This window comes from Corylus avellana, chromosome ca6 (assembly GCF_901000735.1).
Source record: "Corylus avellana chromosome ca6, CavTom2PMs-1.0".
NCBI lineage: Eukaryota > Viridiplantae > Streptophyta > Magnoliopsida > Fagales > Betulaceae > Corylus > Corylus avellana.
The window spans coordinates 12,353,498-12,375,120 of NC_081546.1; the positions used below are offsets into that span (position 1 = coordinate 12,353,498).

The 21,623-nt window shown below is 36.3% G+C and overlaps 2 protein-coding genes across 2 annotated transcripts; one reads left to right on the forward strand and one right to left on the reverse strand.

The window, feature by feature from the left end:
- Positions 1 to 9,814: 9,814 nt before the first annotated feature.
- LOC132185934 (uncharacterized) lies at positions 9,815 to 10,435 on the reverse strand. The gene has a single exon (XM_059599751.1). It carries the CDS (start codon positions 10,203 to 10,205, stop codon positions 9,831 to 9,833), a length of 375 nt encoding a protein of 124 aa, XP_059455734.1. The 5' UTR covers positions 10,206 to 10,435; the 3' UTR covers positions 9,815 to 9,830.
- Positions 10,436 to 12,109: 1,674 nt separating this feature from the next.
- On the forward strand, positions 12,110 to 19,750 carry LOC132185943 (uncharacterized). Its single transcript, XM_059599763.1, has 2 exons — positions 12,110 to 12,652; positions 19,062 to 19,750. Exon 1 carries the CDS (start codon positions 12,240 to 12,242, stop codon positions 12,621 to 12,623), a length of 384 nt encoding a protein of 127 aa, XP_059455746.1. The 5' UTR covers positions 12,110 to 12,239; the 3' UTR covers positions 12,624 to 12,652; positions 19,062 to 19,750.
- The last annotated feature ends 1,873 nt before the right edge of the window (positions 19,751 to 21,623 follow it).

Here is a 21,623-nt window from a genome sequence, read left to right on the forward strand (position 1 = left end):
TTAAAAATTGGCAATGTACGCTCCTAATGTTTCAAAAAATTTCAATTCAAACCCTCCACTACTTATTTCCTTTTAATTGGATGGAACGTGGGATTTTGATATCCCCTATTCCAATTTTGCCCTAATTAAAACCTATAAAATTAGGTAATTACCCTCAATTTCATAAGTTTTAATGAGGGTAATTACGTAATTTTATATGTTTTAATAAGGGCAAAATTGGAATAGAGGGCATCAAAATCCCACGTGAAACGCACGTGGGATGACTTCTGTCCAATTAGACGAAAATTAGTAACGGATTTGAATTGAAAATTTTTGAAATATTAGGGGGGTATATTGCCAATTTTTAAACATTGGGTTTCGAATTGAAAAACCCCTGAAACTTTAGAGGGGTAAAGTGAATTTTTCCTTAATATAATTCATCTTTTTGAAGAACACGAGATCAAAAGTATGAACCTTAGTCTGAGACACACATACAATTGTTACTAAATAAATATAACAATGTTCGTATGGATGAAAATGATTATGTAGGTGATTATGTTAACCAAATAGAACTTGTTGCAAAATAATTAGTAAATGCAGGTCACCTAGTGTCAAACAAAATGCAAGTTACAACCATACATAATAGTCTTCCTCTATCATGGGAGCATGTGGTAACTTCTTTGGCACAGAATGGCAAAGAAATTTCAATGACATCTTGCCAGTGTTACTTGTGTTGGAAGAAGAGAGAATGAGCAAAGAAGAATACAAGGGACAACTACAAACCTAATGATGGCATATACAGCAGCACAAAAATCACATGTGCCCGCATTCAAAGGAAAATCGAAGAAACTTAAAAGAAGATGGAAGGGTAAACCAAAAGACACTTTCAAAAACAAAAGATCATGCTACAGACAGATGTGAAAAGACAGGACATTTTAAAGCAAATTGTCCAAAGAACAATGGCAGCAAGAAACAGGGAGAAATTGCTATTACAATCACTAAAGTAATGATGGCAGAACCGGCTACAAATTCCTGGTGGATAGATTCGACATCAACCACACATATCACAACAAACCAAGAATTTTTGTAGATTTCAAGGTAAAAAGCAATAGGATAACACAAAGTTTACATGGGCAACAATACTTACAATGATGTCTTAGGAGAGAGAAAATGTAAGATTTTTGTTAATGGGTCTGTTATTGTTTTATACAATACATTGTATATACCAAGTATCCGTATAAATCTAATATCAGTACCTATATTAAATGACAAATGATATGGTATAAAATTTAAATCTGGGAAGGCCTACATTAGCAAAGGGAATATATCAATAAAGGATACAAAAATAGACAATATGTACTTCCTCAAAGTTGATAATAAAATATCTATTTTTGATTATTTGAATGTGTCGATTGATAGTTCTTTCTTTTGGCATTTAAGATTAGGTCACATCAATAAGGATAAATTAATTCGAATGAACAAGGGTTAGAGCATTCCCAATGGAAGAGCTAAATGTTACTTTTATCTAAAATAGTTCTTTAAATGTTTAAAAAACCCCCTACATTGGATTAGCCAAAAGAAAATGTAAAATAGATATTTAATTAGAAGAGCTAAAAAAAAAACTAAATGTAGCAGCACTTTTCAAGTGAGCTATTTTATTTTTCATTGTTTCTCTTACCTATTTTCTCTTTTTCCCAAATTTTTTCCTACTTTTTCTCTGCATGTTCTCTTTTTCCCAAAACTTTTATTGCTTTTAATAATATTTTAATAGAATAGATAGAAATATAACTAATTAGATGTAGATACATTTAAAAATGGCTTAGATAAACTAGATAAAAATGAATTTTGAGAAGCCATTTTACATAAAAATATGGCTTCTCCATTGGGAATGCTCTTATTACCAAAAATTAATTATGGGAATTTTCATATATGTGCATCATTTATTAAAGGGAAAATGACTACTGATAACTATTCAAGATATGGACACATCTATCTAATTAGACATAAGTCCGAGGCTATTGGAAAATTTAAAGAATACAAATTGGAGGTAGAAAATAAACTAGGTAGATCCATAAAAAGCTTGAATAATGATAGGGGAAGTGAGGATGAAGCCATGGATTTTTTCTATAAGGAAAATGGAATAAGGCATTTATTTACAATGCCTTATAAGCCTTAACAAAATTGTGTTGTAGAAAGTAGAAATAGAACATTGATGTAAATGACACGATCTATTATTCTGACATAATAAGCTTTTCTGTTTTTCTTTGTCTTTGATCCTCCATTGAATTTCTACCCTAACAGGACAAAATCCTTCTACGTTAGATCCTGATAACAATTTTCCTACAAACTTCCTTAGAATCTGCTTGAATTTTAGAAAATTTGAGCACGAAATAAGAGAAGGGTCTTGGGTCCAAGATGCAAGGCACCTTGAGCCTTGTACTCCCCTCTCTCATAATTCTTTGCCCAAATTTTTTAGAATTTGAGCAGGGATTAGCTAGTGTGTGTTAAATCATTATTTATTCTAAAAGCTTAAACTGATAATAAATTATACATTTAATTAATACTTTAACATTCCCCCTCACATGTAGGCTCAAATATCAACCCAATACGAGAAATATTTAATTGAAAGTGAGTGTTTAAACTTAAGACCTCTAGCTCTTATAACATGTTAAATTATCACTTATCAAAAAGCTTAAACTAAAAAGAATTGATAAATTTAGTCATTTAATGAATATTTTAACACTTGCTCTCCTCACGTGTAAGGCCTAACATGTGAAATATTCAATTTAAATGAGAGTTAAATTGTGGAGTCAGGATTCGACTTCATGACTTCTAACGCTAATACCATATTAAATCATCACTTATACTAAAAGATTAAATTGTTGAGTACAAATATGTGAGTACAGAAAGGTTTGAGTTTTACATTGGAAATATGTCATTAGTGTGAGTAAATAATATAGCGTAGTTGGTCCCAAACCCATAAACTTAAGTTTTTGGGTTGAGTGATGTCTCAACATACTATATTATGAGCTTACTAAAATACGCCCTAAGGTATAATTTCCCAAACAAAAGTGTGCACCATCACTTTTGGTTGAGTAATATTACACGTACTCTCACTCTCCCACCCTTATTCTCATACACCTTTAAATAGTTCCCATTCACCATTTGGTGAAAGAATGAGAGTGTATATAGCATTACTCATTTTTTGTTTCCTTGATTTGCCATCTTATCTTATATTAGGTGGCCTCATTTCTTGATTTAATATATGTAGTTAGAACAAATCATGCAACAGTTTCAAAGTTACAAGATGTCAAAAGCACGTACAATACAAAATAGCTTCTCTCAAAGAGTTTTCTCAGCCAATACCATCAACTATAAAATTTCATTCTCCAAATGGCTAAAATCAAAAGCTGAGGCCTAACAACATAGCGAGGCAGAGAAGAGGCATAGGATGGGAATCAATGGTAAAATACGTCACTCTTCGCAATATCCTTCCAAACTTGATCAAAGAAAAACTTACCCATAAAAATATATAGCGTTTGTGAGTTCATGAACTTGGTTTCTTTACTATTAGCATCAAAACATGTAATAAGCAAGATGTCTTTTATCTCAACAATGAAGCCAAACCATGTTCTTTTATATTAATTTTGTGGGGGACGTACATGGATGGTCGTGTAATTCCAATAAACAACAGATGGACATGGCAACAGTGCTGGTAGAGACGGTCTAGCAAGTGAGGGAGCTGAGAAAGACAGTTTCGGCTTTGGAAGCATTTTGTGATCCTAAGGAGAGCTTTGAAAGTGGTCATAGAGAGGCTCATTTTATAGGAAATCTCAATCCAGAATCCAAAGCCTATCGATAGTTTCTTCATTTCTTCTTTTTTTATTTCCTCTCCTATTTTGACCAATCAATTAAGTAATATCATGTCCAAAAAAAAAAAAAAAAATTAAGTAATAGAAATTTCTTACATAGTGGGTTGTAGGAGTTTTTAACAACCTAACATTTAAAAGTGATATGTATCATTTAGCATGTAAGAAACACACTTTTTTTTTTTTTTTTTTTCTAATAGAATGTGCTTCTCAAATACTTTTTTTTAATAGTATTAATAAGAAAGCATGTGGTTCTCACATGCTTAAAAGACACATGTCATTTTTTAAGAATATGAAATGTAGAAACTCTCACAATCCAATTTGTAAAAAAATTATGTCTGTAATTGTTACAGGTCCATTAACCGCATAACATCTTTAGTAGGCGGTTATAAAAAATCGCTAATCGCCTAAAGCAGAGCGGTTAGCAGTTTTAGGAGTAGGGAAAAGTGGTTATTAACCATCTACCCTTATATATAATAATATAAATATATATTTTATATTAAAAATATAACATTAAAACGACGATGTTTTAGTGTTAAACACCAAAACGATGTCGTTTTAAATACTTGTTAAAGATAGGGTTTCATCATATTCATTGTCTTTTGGAACACTTTGACCCATAACTATTTAAAATAAGCACATTGAGGCACAAAAGAACCTCAAAAAGCCCAAAAGTCCATATAAAAAATAATAAATAAATAAAAAGGGGTTATAAAACCGTTGGTTATTGGTTTGAATAACCGCTACCCGCCGGTTAGAAAATAATCACTAGCTACCTAAGCAGAGCAGTTGCAATTATTAAAATCCAATAACCACCTTAGGCAGTTACGATCAGCGATTCTAGCCAATAACCACTAACTGCAACCGCTTATATACCCCTAGTGACTATGTTTGACTATTGATTGATGATGCCTCCATATTATAGTACTAATGACGTTGTATTTAGTCATTAACTATGGACTAGCCCATAAGGCACCAAGTTTGGTTAGCTAAGAATTTGAGAACGTGATCCTCTCCAATTGAAATCAATTGGAGAGGAGTTGGTCCCTTTTTTTTAGGAGTATAATTGTATTTTCATTTTTGTTTAAGCAGTTATATACCAAAAAAAGGGAACTGGTTCCTCTCCCGTTGATTTCAACCGGAGAGAATCCTGTTAAAAGAATTTGAGAGTACCTCCCTTAGCATGGCCTTCGGTTTCAAGTAAAACCAGATCAGGCTGCTTGGCAAGATTGACATTTGTCATTGTGTTTAATGTCAATAGAGTGTATTGATGGGTGTTGCAAGGTGGGATGGATTGGGCTTTAGGTTTGATTCTTAAGAAAAACAGTAAGGATAGAACTAGGCAGTTCAGATTGGCTTCATGCCAGTTTAATTTCCAACCAAAAAAAAGGTAAAGAAATCTAATTAAAGGACATAATTTTCTTTAAAGTGGGTTAGAGGAAATTTCTTCAACTTAATCTATTAAATTGATTTGTGTCCTTAAAACATGTGATTCTTGAAAATGAATTCAAACAGATGAGAGAAAGATATTTTTCTTTTATACTTCTTTGGTGATTCACGCTCCTATTATATACACATATGATTGTAACTATACAAGGGATTTTCCATGATTCTTGGGATTGCATTGAATACACAATTACCCCATATATGTCATGATTAATATATTTCCATGCATGTGTGAGGGTTATTCCTTTATTGTATAATCCTTGTTGTCTTTGACTTCCTTAGTGAGTATGCACTGATGTGCTGTCAAGCAAGAGGACAGCATAGAGTTTCCTTTTGCAATATCTTTATGAAACGTGTGCAGCAAGTGCTTTGCTGTCGAGCAGGGAGATCTTCCATTTGTAGTTACATGCAGATTAGAGTTTCCTTGTGTAGTGCAAGGAGACGTGTGATTGTGCTGAGCATCAGAATATTCGCTTACACCCCCCTTCAAGTGCATGGGTGGGGACACCACACAAAGCTTGTCTCGTAAGAGCGCAAAGCGAGCCGACCCAAGAGCTTTTGTAAAGATATCTGCGATTTGATCAACTGTGGCAATGTAGCGAGTAGAAATATCTTTGGTCACCACCTTTTCTCTTACAAAGTGGTAGTCAATTTCAATATGTTTCGTACGAGCATGGAATACATGATTGGATGCAAGGGCAAGTGCACCAATATTGTCGCACCATAGTGTGGGTGGCATAGGAAGGACAACTCGTAAATCTTTGAGTAACATTCGAAGCCAATAGAGATCTGCAATAGCAACGGGCATGGCCCGATATTCAGCTTCGGTACTTGAGCGAGAGACAACATGTTGCTTTTTTGCACTCCAAGAGACAAGGCATGGACCAAAGAAAACCCCAAACCCAGTGGTGGATCGCCGGTCATCAGGATTGCCAACCCAATCAGAATCACAAAAGGCTTGAAGATGCAATGCTTCTTTTGTAAAGTAGAGACCATGGTCCATCGTCCCTTTTAAATATTGCAATACGCATTTGGATGCAGTCAATGGAGGGTGGTTGGTGAGTGCATGAATTGACAAAGTTGGTTCACAGCATAAGCAATTTCGGGCCTTGTTAAGGTGCAACATTGGAGAGCCCCAACAGCATGGCGATACTCAGTTGCATCAGGCAAAGGATCACCACTGGACTTACTAAGTTTCTGACATGAACTCAAAGGAGTAGTGGCAGGCTTCGTACCTAGCATGCGTGTGTGATGGAGTAAGTCTGCGATGTATTTAGACTGATTTAAGTGGAGTCCGTGGCTGTCCCAAGCAGCATGAATGCCAACGAAAAAGGCAAGTGGGCCAAGATCCTCGAGTGAAAAATCATGCTTGAGGTGATCACTGAGCTTGAGAATGAGATGTTCACATGTTCCTGTAATAAGAATGTCATCGACATACACCAGAAAATAGATCAAAATAGAACCTTTGTGAAAGACAAATAAGGAGTGATCAACTGAGGATTCAAGAAAGCCCAAGGTAGTGAGAGCATGAGGGAGACGGGTGAACCAAGCTCTTGGGGCTTGTTTGAGACCATAGATAGCTTTCTTTAAACAACGAACATAGTCGGGATGGGTTGAATCAACGAACCCCTATGGTTGTTCCATGAACACTTCTTCATCCAATACACCATGGAGGAAGGCATTTGAGATATCTAACTGTCGAACTGGCCAATCATTATGCACAGCAAGAGCAAGCACAAGGCAAAGTGTAGGGATCTTAAGGACCAGGCTGAAAGTCTCAAAATAGTCAATGCCACCCTGTTGATCAAATCCTTTGGTGACTAATCGGGCTTTGAAACGTTCAATATTGCCATCATAATGTTGTTTGATTTTATAGACCCATTTATTACGAATGACATTTTTGTCTTTGGGTCAAGGACAAAGGACCCAAGTGTGGTTGGCAAGGAGAGCGCCAAATTCAGCTCCCATTGCTACTCTCCATTCCTGATGCTTCATAGCTTGAGAAAAACATGTGGGCTCTGATGGGATGGTGGTAGCAGTGAAACACTTGGGAGGGTACTTGGACGAGTAGTAGATGTGATTGTTTGGAAATTGACGTGGTCGTAGATTCCCAGTTCTGGAGCGAGTAACAATGGAAGAGCGGACAGATGCGGTGCTGCCAGATGGATCATCTATGGGAATGAAAGGCATGCCAGAGTTGGGCACGTCCACAGTGGGGCTAAGTTGGCAGCCAGCATGTGCTGTGGCAGGGGCGGCAAGAGCAACAAGTCTTGGAGAACTTGGAGACTCAGCAGAAGCAGCTGGCTATGAGTCATCAACCCTATTGTCCACACCTGCATAGATAGGCACATGGTGCATAGAAGACAAGGAACCAATGTGTGGGGACACATTTGTGTTGCTCACGGGTTCCAATGGAATAGTAGCACAAGTGGAGGGACCTACAAGAGAAGGTGAGGTTCCAGATGTTGTATTTTCTCCTTACACATGTCCTTGGTGAGGAACCAACGTGGGTTCAATATTTTGAATAAAAGGATATAAGGATTGAGGAGGTGCACATACTTGGTCGGAGGAGTGTGGGACCGTATCTTTCGGCTGGAAATGAGGTCTCATCAAACACAACATGGCGGGTTATGTAGACACGATTGGTAGCAGGGTCTAAGCAACAATACCCACGATGGTTGGCACTATAACCCACAAATATGCATTTTTTGCTTCGAAGTAATAATTTATGTGCATTGTATGGTCGAAGCAAAGGGAAGCATGAGCAACCAAATACCTTCGAGATAGAATAATCGAGTTCCACGTTGAGGAATTCGGCATAGAGAGACGTATTTTGTAAAACAGGGGTAGGTAACCAGTTAATTAAATACACTGCAGTGTTAAATGCATCAACCCAGAATTTAGAGTTGAGATGCGATTGGGCTAACAGTGTGATACCAGTTTCTACTATATGGCGATGTTTTCTTTTTGAGATGCCATTTTGTTGTGGTGTGTGGGGACATGAGCGACGATGAAAAATGCCATGAGTAGACATAAAATTTTAGAATTGGTTTGACATGTATTCACCCCCACCATCTGATTGTAGAGATTTGATTTTAGAAGACAATTAATTTTGAGCAAGTGATTTAAATTTCACAAAGCAGATGAACACATCAGATTTAGAGTGCAAAGGAAACAGCCCAGTGAAGCGAGAAATTCATCAATAAAAAGAACATAGTATTTGCAACCACTTATTGATGGAATAGGAGATGTCCACATATCAGTATGGATAATTTCAAGAGGACTTTTGCTAACCCGACACAAATTAGAAAAAGGTAATATTCTGATGCTCAGCACAATCACACGTCTCCTAGCACTACACAAGGAAACTCTAATCTGCATGTAACTACAAATGGAAGATCTCCCTACTCAACAGCAAAGCACTTGCTACACACGTTTCATAAAGATATTACAAAAGGAAACTCTATGCTATCCTCTTGCTTGACAACGCATCAATGCATACTCACTAAGGAAGTCAAAGACAGCAAAGATTATACAATAAAGGAAAAACACTCATACCTACATGGAAATATATTAATCATGACATATATGAGGTAATTGTGTATTCAATGCAATCCCAAGAATCAGGAAAATCTCTTGTATAGTTACAATCATATGTGTATATAATAGGAGCATGTGTCACCAAAGAAGTATAAAAGAAAAATATCTTTCTCTCATCTGTTTGAATTCATTTTCAATTCTCACACGTCCTAAAAACATGTGTGGAAAAATTTTCTCTAACCCAGTTTAAAGGATACCATTCGCTAAATGCATGTAAATTTTAGGAAAAAAAAAAAGCAAAATCAGTTATTGTAGTTTACCTTATTTGCAATTAGCTCTTTATGGTATGAAAATGAATTCAAAGATCCCTAAGCTATGCTAAAAAAATAATTTACTCCGTACATTCAAATTCCATCCACTAATATAACAAATTTCGATAGTGTGACACATAAGAGCAAAAAAAAAAATACACATAAGTTAGTGCCACATTAACGAAACCTATTAAGCTAGTAACCAGAATTTGACTATAGGGAGTGAATTTTTATTTTTATTTTGACATATCTTATGGACATGCATCTAAGTTTATTTTGATACCACATAAAGTTAATTGTAAATCAAGTAAATCATTAAAACTGATTTTGCATTTTCCCAATAAAATTTAAGAAAATTGTGAGACAACATGAATCACCATAATCAATAACTCTTATTATTTAATTAAGTAGTCAAATTGTGAGAGGTAATGAGTCGTTACCTCTCAAAATTTGCTTCCATAAGAGATTGGTTTTGTTAAGTTATCCCCTGAGAGGGCAGGCACGTAGGCTTTAAGTCTTGTTGAGCAGGTGAACTAACGAGAACTTCTCCAACTACATCCCATCAAACACTTGGATCCCTTCAACATCCCACTCTATAAATACCAATTAGGACTTCGACTCAAAACACACTTAGAAAAGTTCCACGTATATAGAGAAAGAACTATCAAACAATGGCCGGTTCCACTCATTTTTTCCTATTGTCTTTAGTTATAACAATGTCGTTGTCGAGCATCGATATGAGCATGGCAGCTCGCCACCTTATGGACACACCGGTAGCGGCTCCACCCCCGGCATTGACGCTGCCTACAATTCCATCTTTGCCTCCTTTGCCCTCAATGCCAACCCTGCCTAAAGCCACATTGCCCCCACTGCCTAGCATGCCATTGCCAACTTTGCCAGCACTTCCCAAGCTGACTCTTCCTCCTCTGCCAGCCATTCCATTGCCCACCATCCCAACTACAATCCCCTCTATTCCTACCATTCCAACAACAATTCCAACCATTCCTTTCTTCTCCCCACCCCCATCAAACTGAACTACTAGTACTCCTTGAAAAGCCATAGGACCGTTCACTACTTGTTGGAGTCTGTATTGGCTCTACATATGTTTTCTTCTTGTTTTTTTTTTTTTTTTTTTGTTTGAGCTTAGACATATGAGTGTTTGCAAGCTTGTGTGGGGTTTATACTATATATGCTTGTATTTATTGTTGTAGGGTCATTATTTATTCATTTTAGTCATTCCTTCGGCTTGTTATTGTCATTGTTGTCCTTAAGAACATGATTACTTCTTTATTTTAATGATGAGCCTCTATCTTCCATTGATTATTACTGTCATTGTTGTCCTTTCATTTTCATTTTTAGCTTATTTTTTGTCCATCTCCATATAAAAAATGTGCAAATTCATCATTAAATCTGTAAGACATATTCAATAATGAATTTGCAAGAGAGATGATCAAGAGATGGATGGTACTTTCATTACTAAAACAAATGGAAGGGGGTAAAAAGAGAAAGGAAGACTAGAATATGCTCCCACCCAATTTAAATAAGGGGAAAAAAATGTTAAAAACAGTCTCTGTGGTTATACCGACCAATTTATAATAAGTTCCTTAAGGTTCGTCGTGATAAGTTAAATGGAAAAATAACTCCCCAATTTGAACTTCTATTTGAAATTTGGATAAAAGCCGGCAAAGTGTCACTTTAGTATCAATAATAATAACACCATATTTTATGCGCATCTCACGTATTATTAAAAAAATAGACACATGTCACTTTTATAAACTAAGGGCTCATTTGGTTCGCGGATTGGGTATTTCGTTTAAAAAAAAAAAAAGTTATTACTAGGAATAGAGGAAGGCAGAATGGAATAGTTATTCATATTCCTTAGTTTGATAACAATATATGTATTTTAATGAGAGTTGAACCAAAATTACCAAAAACCACACCCTTCTTTTAAAAAAATAAAAAAAAAAAACAAAAAAAAAATTAAAAACAAAAAACAAAAAAATTAAAAAACCTAAAATTACAGGGGCGGCCTGCCACCCAATTGGGTGGTCGGCCACCCCCCCTACATGACCTGGGAGTGGTCGCACCACCCCCGGAGCACCTTGGGGTGGACCCCCGAGGTGCCCCGAGGGTGATGCAACCACTCCCAGTGGAGTTGGGGGTGGCTTGACGCTCATCGAGGGTGGCCTTGGCCACCTTCGATGGCAACAGGGGAGGCCACGGCCACCCCCAAGACGTTTACCAAGTGGCCTCAGCCTCCCCCTTCGCCACCAGCCAAATCCACCGGGGGTGGTGCGACCACCCCCAGGTCATGCAGGGGGTCGCCGACCACCAAATGGGGTTGTCGGCCACCCCTCTAAATTTGGTTTTTTCTTTCTTTATTTTTAAATAAAAATAAAAAATAAATTTAAGGGTTAAAACTAAAAAAAAAAATATAAAAGTTGTTTGTTTGGAAAAATTTGTCAATTCCTGTATCTAAGGAATTAATGATCCTCACAGAAATAACTATTTCTAATAATAGACCCTTACCAAAAGTTTATTCCGCAAATCAAACGTTTCCAATTTGAAATAAACTTTGTCATTATGAAAAACGTGTCAAATGGAATTACTTTATTCTTTCTTTTATTTTTATTTTTTGGGGAAATTTCATAAAGTCCCCCTGAACTTTCAGCCAATTTGAAAAACCCTCCCTAAATTTTCAAAATTCTCATTTAGGCCCCCTGAAATTTGGTTTTCTCTCACTTTGGACCCTTTTAACATTAAACTACGTCGTTTTGTGTCCTAAAATTACAATACCTACCCAGCCCAAAACGACGTAGTTTAATGTTAAAAGGGTCCAAAGTGAGAGAAAATGAAAGTTTAAGGGACCTAAATGAGAGTTTTAAAAATTCAAGAAGAATTTTTCAAATTGGCTGAAAGTTTAGGGGGGCTTTATGAAGTTTCCCCTTATTTTTTTGTCTTTGGGGTTACAAGAACATAAAGGATGAGATTCATGAGACCAAACCCAGAATCCTCTCTTGAGTAGTATAGAATTGGCGAGGTGTGGTTTAAAAGAGAGAAAAGAGAGCTGAGGACCGGACAGGGAGTGTTTGAGATGTCGGATCCGTACGAGAGAGTGAAAGGAGGGAGGCTGACCTTCAAAGGGGGAAGCCTCGCGAGCCGCAGCAAATCCATCGACAAGAAGAAGCACAAGAAGAAGAACAAGAATCACAACCCAAAGGTCGATGAATCCGAGCCTTCGTTTCCCTTAGACGTGGAGGCGGAGATTCAGGTTGCCGATGATGCGGGCGATGAATCTGGAAAAGCGGAAGGAGCGCAAGTAGTTTACACCATCGACGCGGCCAAGCGCATGAAGTACGAGCAGCTCTTCCCCGTGGAGACCAAGAAGTTCGGTTACGATCCCAAGTCTATTTCCAAGTCCGTCGAGGACGCTCTCGACGAACGGGTCAAGAAGAAGGCCGATCGTTACTGTAAATAATTTCCATATCAACCATCTTTTTGGTTCAGGTCCGCTTCTTCTTCTTCTTCTTTATTGTTAGGGATTGTAGTTGGCCATACAATCTTCATGCTTTATGGTTGTTACAATTCTTGCAATAGGCTACCATGAGCACATTCTCATCTTAAAATTTTCTCCTTTATAGCATCTTGGTTTATATGATTTGGGAATGTTCCATTTAATGTGATTGGTGTGATCACTCAAGCACTTGTATGCAAAATTCATGCTACTCTAGTTTCTCTTGATAATCCTTCATAAATATCTCCCTCTTTGAATATCTTTGTGCTCCTTCTTAAGATGTTGGATTTTGAATGTTGGATTAAACAGTTATTAAATTGAAGGAGTCATCTTAAGATGTTGTAAATAGAATAACGTCTCACACATGTCAAGAACTGGTTGTCTTCAGGATATATTCAAACATCACATGTTCCTTTGCTAAACTTCTAATATTTTGAGTCAAATTTATTCAGATTCCTGAATTACTTTTCAGGACCTGAATTTAACCAGATTCTGCTTTCATGTCAAATTTGGTGAATTGTACCCTATCCATGGTTTAGATACATGAGTTGTGTATGAGGTCATGACTAACGATTCTTAATTATGGGTCAAATCACGTACCTTGCTGAAATTTTATGAGTTTGTACTATATATTGTATTCTTCTAAATATCATTAGTAGTCAAATATATGATTAATCCATAATATATGAGAGGATTTTTCTTAGGGTAAGTAATTGGCCTCAAGGGGAGGGGAAATGAGAGATTTGAACCTTAGCTTCATGAGATGTAATCCCCGGCCGATTAAGCTATCCCTTAGGGTAGAATATATGAGAGGAAATTAATTGCTTACAAAGTTCTTAACTAAACAATGGCATATTTTTAAATTTAACTGTTTGGACAGCTTCCGGTCGTTAGCAAATCCACTCTTGCAAAAGCAACAGAGCTTGCCGGAGCAGGCCGATGGGGTATAACTCCGATGCTTAAGTCAATTATCACCTTAAAGATAGATAATTATTGAATTCAGAGTGCTTTTGTGTTCAGAGGAAAAAAAGGTCCCAAACATCTCTCGTACCTGGACATAGTGTTGTTTTTATAGAGTCCGAACATTGAATATAATAATGGTAGCTAATCCCCATGCCCCCTAGACCCTGGGATTAGGGGGGAGCGCAGGCAGGGCAGAGCACTACTTGTCAATTGGTTGTGGTGTCCATACTCCTCGATTTGTGGAGTTGAAAGGACATTGGTCGTGTCCGAATAGTGTAGACTGTCAGGGGCACTACGACCGTACTTTGATATCTTCGAATTTGTGATATAGTTCAAAGATAGCTTTTTCTAGAGGGTCGAATCAGTTAGCGACAAAATCCCGGATATTGCGCTAACAAGTAGATTCGGTGCGACGATCGGATGGACAGCTTGGTCCGATCCCTGATCGGTAGTGAACCATTAATGATGAAACATGATGTCAGGCCCCGATCAATCATTTGGGTCTCGAGTTGGCAAACACTGATAATGGATTCCGATTGCTGGTGGGCTTTAACTGGCTGGCTTCTTCAATTGCACTTTTATAGCATGCAGTGGTAAGAAATTAATTTTCTATAACTATCAGTTATATAGCCTTATGAATTCCAAACTTCCACTTCCAGCTTGGAAATTAAATTATTAATTTCAGTCAATTATAAAGGGTGGATTCCTGCTCTACTAGGTTCTTCTCCTAAAGCCTGATCTCTTTCGATGGGAGGCTTCTCTCATCTCTCATAGTGCTTGTTCCCATAGTTGTCTACTTTTCTGGCCTTGTTATTTTGGCCCTTTGGTGGCTCTGTTATTGGGTTTAGCCTGCCCTTAATATTTTCTGCATACAATATCAGAGAGCTGCGTCAAACTTGCCTTAGAAATTCATTGAGCAGAAATTCTCTTTATCAGTTTGACATTATGGCCTACTTGTTTACATTGCTTTTGATAACTGTTGGTCACTTTTAGCTCAGGTTACTCTTTTTGCCTAACTATAAATAGGAAAACTGTTTATTTTCTCAACTTAAAAATTCATCTGACCTTTCCTGTTGGAAATCCCTTGAGATATGTGATATTGGTGGGAATTGTTGAGACTATGCGATTTAGTGAAAGGTAAAGAGAAAAGAGAGAGAAAAAAATACACAGAATTTACTTGAACCGGCACAGGCGGCTAATTTTTCAATATGTCAACTCATTTCGCTTACGCTCTACTCACCCTGTTCACGTGACCTTTTTACTAGAGACTATTGTTACTTCCACATTCATAATATGAGCCACCATCTCTAACATATATCTTTGTTTCAAATATTGGGACTCTAAACAAATGAGAAAAAGAATAAAATCAGATCTGGTTCATGGCTAAGTAACTAGGGAATTGTAGCATACTTGATTGTATTATTTTGGAGGCTAATAATAGGTACTTGTCTTAGGATTTCAATTGTATGGATATTAGAGTTCTAAGGCAGAGAAATCAAAGGTTGGATTGTAGTTTGGAGGCTAAATGAATTGCTGGAAGTTAAAAGAGTCAAGAAATAGATAGTTATGTTATGTATCACACCTATTTTCCTATACATCATACCTACGGTTTCCTCAATACACATCTTCGATTAAGTTTGCACCACACAGACCTCAAACAAAGCTCCATAACTTCTGAAGTTTTTACACATAAAAATAAAAAATAAAAACTTATGAAGTTCTTTTTCTTTTTATTTTTTTATAAGTAAAAGGTATTCTCCATTGAATATAAAACACTACGTCAAATTAAATACTTGGATTTAATGGGCTTGACTCCTAAGCCAAATTAAATAACTAAAAGTGTAGAAATATTTTTTGACTTTTTAAATTAAAGGAAAAACTTCACTTACCATTTATGATCTTTCATCACTTTTTTTGCAGTCATATTCTTAAATTTTAAAAAGTGCCATGTTAGAATTACCATCTTTCAAAAGTTTGCAATGTCAACATTTTCGTCAAAATGATTTCTCGTTGCCTGCACCATTCTCGCTTAGTTGGAGAAAACCGTTCTTGTTTTGTAGTAAAAAGATTATTGGTTTCTTGAATTGCATCCTTGACATTAGATAAAAAGATTGAATCTCGATTTTCTTTTCTTTCTCTTCTTCGTCTCAGTATTGTTAAGAGTATATTTGATTATCATATATTATGGGATTTGATTGTAATCGCCGACCTTTTAGGTTATCATTCAAATCTGATACTATCTCCATATTTGTATTATTTTCATGTACCATAGTTATCATATAAATAGGAGACTCTTATATTGTAAACATAACCATAGAAATAAGAGCAAAGTGGAACCCTTTTGGCTTTATCTTGTGGATGAAGGTCATAGACCTAACCACTAGTGCTCATTCTCTTTTGCATTCATATATGTGTTCACCCCTTCTAGATTTGCCAACCACTGCCTCAGTTTTCTATCCATCCTTCAAATTTGTGCCCATTCAAACCAGCTCTTGTCGATATATGTTGGTACGCATATACTACGTGATACAATGAGGAGTTGCTTAGGCCTTTTATGGTTTAGAATGGGTGTTTGTTCTCCTCTTTTGTGGCTGGTAAAAAACAAGAAAGAGAGAGTTTGGTGAGGCTTCAAGGCATGAGGAAAGCAAAAAAAAGAAAGAAAATTCGATTGAAAGAAAAGGAAAAAAAAAAAAAAAAACAACAACAACAACAAAAAGGCAAGTTGCTCATATTATTTTGGCCCTTTGTTGGCCCATTATTTTGGTCATTGTTGGTCCAATTGTTGACATAGACTCATATTTTGGCTTTTGTGGTATTGTTTAATGACCTACACCCTGCCTTTGTGGTATTGTTTGAAGGCCCAAGCCCATTTAAGGCCCATAATTGGCCTCATTTATGGCCCATAGTGGGCCTTATTTCAGCCCACAGTTTGCTTTTATTTCATCCCATAGTTGGCTTCATTTTCAGCCTTTTTGTTAGCTTTTTTTTTGGTCCATAGTTGACCCTCTTGGGCATATTGTTATTCAAGGCACATCTCAAATCACCGTCACCAACCGCCTCTAGTCACCGCTAGCGGTTGCCATCAACTCTAGCAAGTTCTTGGTTGTTCAGGCTTTTAGCTCACTGTCTTGGAAGGGCAGTTTTTTGTTTACAAATTGCAGCTTCCTTTACTTCACTGTCAGATCTGAAAATCTTTATGGTTGTATCTCACATAATAGCCATATCAATAGCTTCTTGGAGGTCAGAAAATTGTGCAGTAGTCATATTTTAATCTCAGATCTCAACCTACCCATGAATTGAGGAATTGTCATACATTTACATTCGACTACTCCACTCTTGATAGGTAGGTCAGCGAACTTTTAAGCATAATCAAACACTAAGAAACCATCTTGGTAAAAACAAACCATGTCATCATAATATCTCTCTTGGAGTCTATCTTGAAACACTTTGTTTTTGCATCTCCAACTATTCCCAACTCATTGTGGCTATATAGGATCTCCCATTATATGAAAACATAGTGAGGTAACCCACTTTGATACCAGAACTAAAGTAGGACAATAGTGATAGGGGCTAAAAGTGACTAACAGAACTTTTGGTTGCTGGAATTTTCCCTGCAGTCGGTATTGGAAGCATATTGGAGTTGTTTGGCTTAGGGTTTTGGGGTGGAAATGGCTGGGAGAATAGGTTGGGTTAAATTTTAATCATGCAGTAACAAGATGGGTGTGTTTTGGAGCTCAAACAGATGAAAAAAAAAAAAAAAAAGAGATCTGGTTCATGGCTGTAAACAGTAACTTTGCAGTTTTAGTAGATCTGATTCTGTAGGTTTGGAGGCTAATAATAGGTGGTTTGTGCTAAGGGTTTCTTTCCTAAGTATTTAGGGATTCTAAGGATGAGAAATCAAGGTCAGAGTATAGTTTGAAAGCCAGATGAATTGCTTGAATTTAGAGAGACCACAAGAACATAGATATAGGTCTCACACCTAGTTTCCCAAGCTTCCCAAGTGCCACACCTGGGTTTCTTTTGTTCGACATCACACCTCAGATTAACGTTGTGTCATACAAATTTGAACAAAGCTTCATAGTTTTTGAAATTTTTGCAGAATATAATCTCCTTTGAATAAGAAACATTACATCCATATAAATACGCGACTAATAGCTAATTCTAATAGGATATTGATGCTATTCGCAACATTTAGATGTACCATTATTAGATTCACTCAAAGGATAAAAGGGAATGGCTTTTTACATTGTGTGTTTCATTGCTCTAACGTTATGCAATAGATGTAGTCACCTATCCAGTTTTCTTGACAAAGTGTTACCCAAAGTAAATATTCCTTGTCTTGCTGCTACATTTGTATGTTCTGATGACGTTAAAATCTGATTTTCTCTTTGTGAGTATTTATTGTTGTGTTGGGGAGAGAAACACCAAAGGGAGTCAAACAAGAGTAAATTAATATACATATTAGGACACCACTTCTAGCTCAAAAGCCTAAGCTAATGGGCTTGGGTCCACTTAGATATATTAACCACTCTTATTCTTTATACTTTCTCAATGTGGGATACAAACCTCATAAGTGCATGTACGACAAATCTTCCTTCACTTATGAGTCTCTACCACATTGACTAAACTCCCCTACACACAAGAATGTCACGCATACCCCAAGAGAAACCACTCTTTTTACCGGAGTCAAACCAAACACGTCAAACCAAGGCATTCATATCAGCAACAGCGTCAGCTAACCATGAGCTCTAATACCAATTGTTGGGGAGAGAAACACCAAAGGGAGTCAAATCAGAGTAAATTAATATACATATTGGGACACTATTTTCAGCCCAAAAGCCTAAGCTAATGGGCTTGGGTCCACTTAGATATATTAATCATTCTTATTCTTTATACTTTCTCAATGTAGAACTCAAACTTCACAGGTGCATGTACAACATGTTTAGAGACAAATTGTGATATGAATGTATCATGGCTTTAAAAAAAATGACATGAGTGCACTTGCCAAGACCAAGACTTCAGTTTCTTGTGAAACTTAAAAATCTTGTCCTTCTCTGGGCCTGGTTTCCAATAATTGTTACAGAGACATGCTGACGAGCTCTAGCTCAAATGGCACTTTCTCCACAAAAGCGAGGTGGTGCATGAGGTCATGGGTCCGAGACAAACTGGTGCGTGTTTAACTTTCCAATCAAAACAAGTAAATAAATAACTTCTGCCAAGATTCTCTAGTCCGCTCTTCTAGTTTCATCTCCTGAGAGAATTTTTATATCAAGATTGTTTGGGCTTTTGATTTCAATGGTTTCTCTACATGCATGTATCAATTTGTTAATGGTTTTGGTTGCATTAATATTTTCGTCAACATCATCAGATATGACTTTGTCTTGCAAATATAATTGTAAGGCTTCCATATGTGTGTGTTGATCTGTTGATTTCTGGCAGGCATGAGATGCACAATGGGATGGTTGAGTTTGCGGAGAAGTCTAGTTTGGAAACTTTGGTCTCTCAGAAGTAGCCAGGAAAGCTATATGCTCTGTACTGCACTCAAATGAGGAAGATACCATTCCTTTGTTTACCCTATCTGCTCTTCTTTTAGTAAGCCCTTGTTATATTGTAATCGTTGTAGACCATATTTAGGAGCCATTGTCTAAGGCAGATGATTTTATTTAGTAATATGCTAAGTTGTAAGAAACACCAAGAATAGAAAATTACATGGACGCGGCTTCGATTGGAACCATCAGGCAGAGTTGATGCTGTGGGCTGGGTGACGTTTTACAGGCCCAACACAATGTAGGATGGACAGAGCATCCTGAATAATCCACATGCATTTCCTTGCATTTTAGGGATATTTTTCCATTGGAGTGCATCATATTTGCATGCATCCAGTAAAAGCAGTTTACACAGCCGTGGCTAGCGTTTGTCCTTGTGCCTATAATAGGACTGGTAGATAACTCTTCAGCATGAGTGGTGGGAACAATGATTGACAGGCTTGTAGCATGCGGACGGAACAGTGGTTGGTCTATAAAATGGTAGCTGCTTTTGTATAACCGAAGCATTAAATTTTGATTTTAAGATGGCTTTTGTTTTACTGAGGTTTAAATGATTTTATAGACCATTGGATTTAAAATGAAGGACCACGATTTTGTAATATGAGATTCTCCAATTTTGAATAATTGGAGGGGATTTCAATCCCATGTTGACTGCCAAACTGTTTTGAACCCTTTAAATCCAATGTGCCCATTCTATAAAAAAAATAAATAAAAAATAAAAGAGCGAGAAAAGAGCACAAAATTTTACAAAGTTAGAGATATTAAGAAAGATGTCGGAAACAATACTCTCGAAGAGGGATTAAAGAAAACATAACTGCATATTGGCACTTGTCCCATTCATTTCTCTCTAAATGCACCACATTATTAAACATGAAGGGATTAACTTCTAAACAATTTTAGCATCCTTACAATTGACCTTTCCTTTTCAACCAAAAGATCCACAGCCTGTTTAAGCATAACTCATTCTAGTCTAAACATCTGAAAAATTAGAGTTACAAATCTTTTGCAACATCATAACGAAGGAAATGATTAGGAGTTTTCTTACTCTTTTTACACACACAAAATGACATGGCAATTCACAACTATAATGTGACACTTGGCGAAGAATATTCAGAGTGAGAAATTTCCCTTAAGATGTTATCTAGTTAAAGAAAGTCGCCCTTAAAGGTTCCTTAGTCCATCAAATTCTCTTCCAATGAAAAGAAAAGTCAACGTTGAGAAGGAAAACTTTGTAAAAAGTTTTGACCTAATATAAGGTATAGAAAGTAACTTTATGTCAAAAAATTCAGGGGGTGTTACACTCATAGCCCATCAAAAAACACTTGGTTGAACGACATCACTCGGCAACTTATTGAACACCAATTTGCTCAACTACTACACAATAAAAGGAAGCGCTATGCAATAGTTGCATTCCTATCCTAGGCAAAAGTTGCAACCTAAGCTGGCATCGTGGCAGTCCTACTGCCCACCGATGTTTACCCTTTTTCCCCTCCCACCAAATCCATCGTAAAGTTTGTTAATGTGGGCCTCCTCCACGGAAACAAATCATCTTCATTTCAAATGAAATGGAAAAAATCCATTTAGGCAAAATAGTATAAAATTTAGGACAATATTGTCCTCATTTTTTAAAATTAAGACATCCTTATTTTACCATTTTGCCTAAATGGCTCTCTTCCATTTCATTTGAAATGGAAATGATCCATTTAGGGGTGTCAAGGCGGTTACTGTTAGCGGTTATTGGCAATAACCGCTAACCGTAACCGCCTTAGCAGTTAGGAGATTTCACTAACCGCTTAGCAGTTAACGATTAGCGGTTAGTAAAATAGATAACCGCCTACTAACCACTTTTTCAAAATTTGGGCTTTTTTTGGCTTTTTGTGCTTTCTTTAGGGCTTTTTGGGCCTTTTTTGGCTTCTTTTTTTGGACTTTTTGGGTGTTTTTCAGCTTTTTTTTTTTTTTTTTTTTGTATTTTTAGTGTTTTCTTGGGCCCAATTGCTATAAAAAGCGCTCATATTTAAAAATCAAAAATATTTGACCCAAAATTTACATTTACTTGTACTTTAAAAAAATTTCTTTAAATATTAAATCATAACCGGTTAACTCTTTAAAAAAAAATAAAAAATAAAAAAAACAACAACAACAACAACAACATATAAAAAATAAAAAATAAATAAATAAAAAAAATTAACACAATGTATAAAAAAAAAGTTCAAAATTCAGACAACTGTCACAACATATAATGATAATACATTAATACTTAAATTGTGTTTATAAGTAATACATTAGTCATTGTTTAATCCAATGTCAATTACTTAATTTAATATTATACGAATCATATCATCATTGTACATTAATAATATGATTCACTTGAAGTCTTGAATAAAGTATTTGGATTGTCATTCAATCATATAATTAAGTATTGATATTATACATTTATATTATTCATATGCATATG

Coding starts and splice junctions, on each gene's coding strand:
- LOC132185934 (XM_059599751.1), bottom strand. CDS start 10,205: ATGGCTTTTCAAGGAGTACTAGTAGTTCAGTTTGATGGGGGTGGGGAG.
- LOC132185943 (XM_059599763.1), top strand. CDS start 12,240: ATGTCGGATCCGTACGAGAGAGTGAAAGGAGGGAGGCTGACCTTCAAA.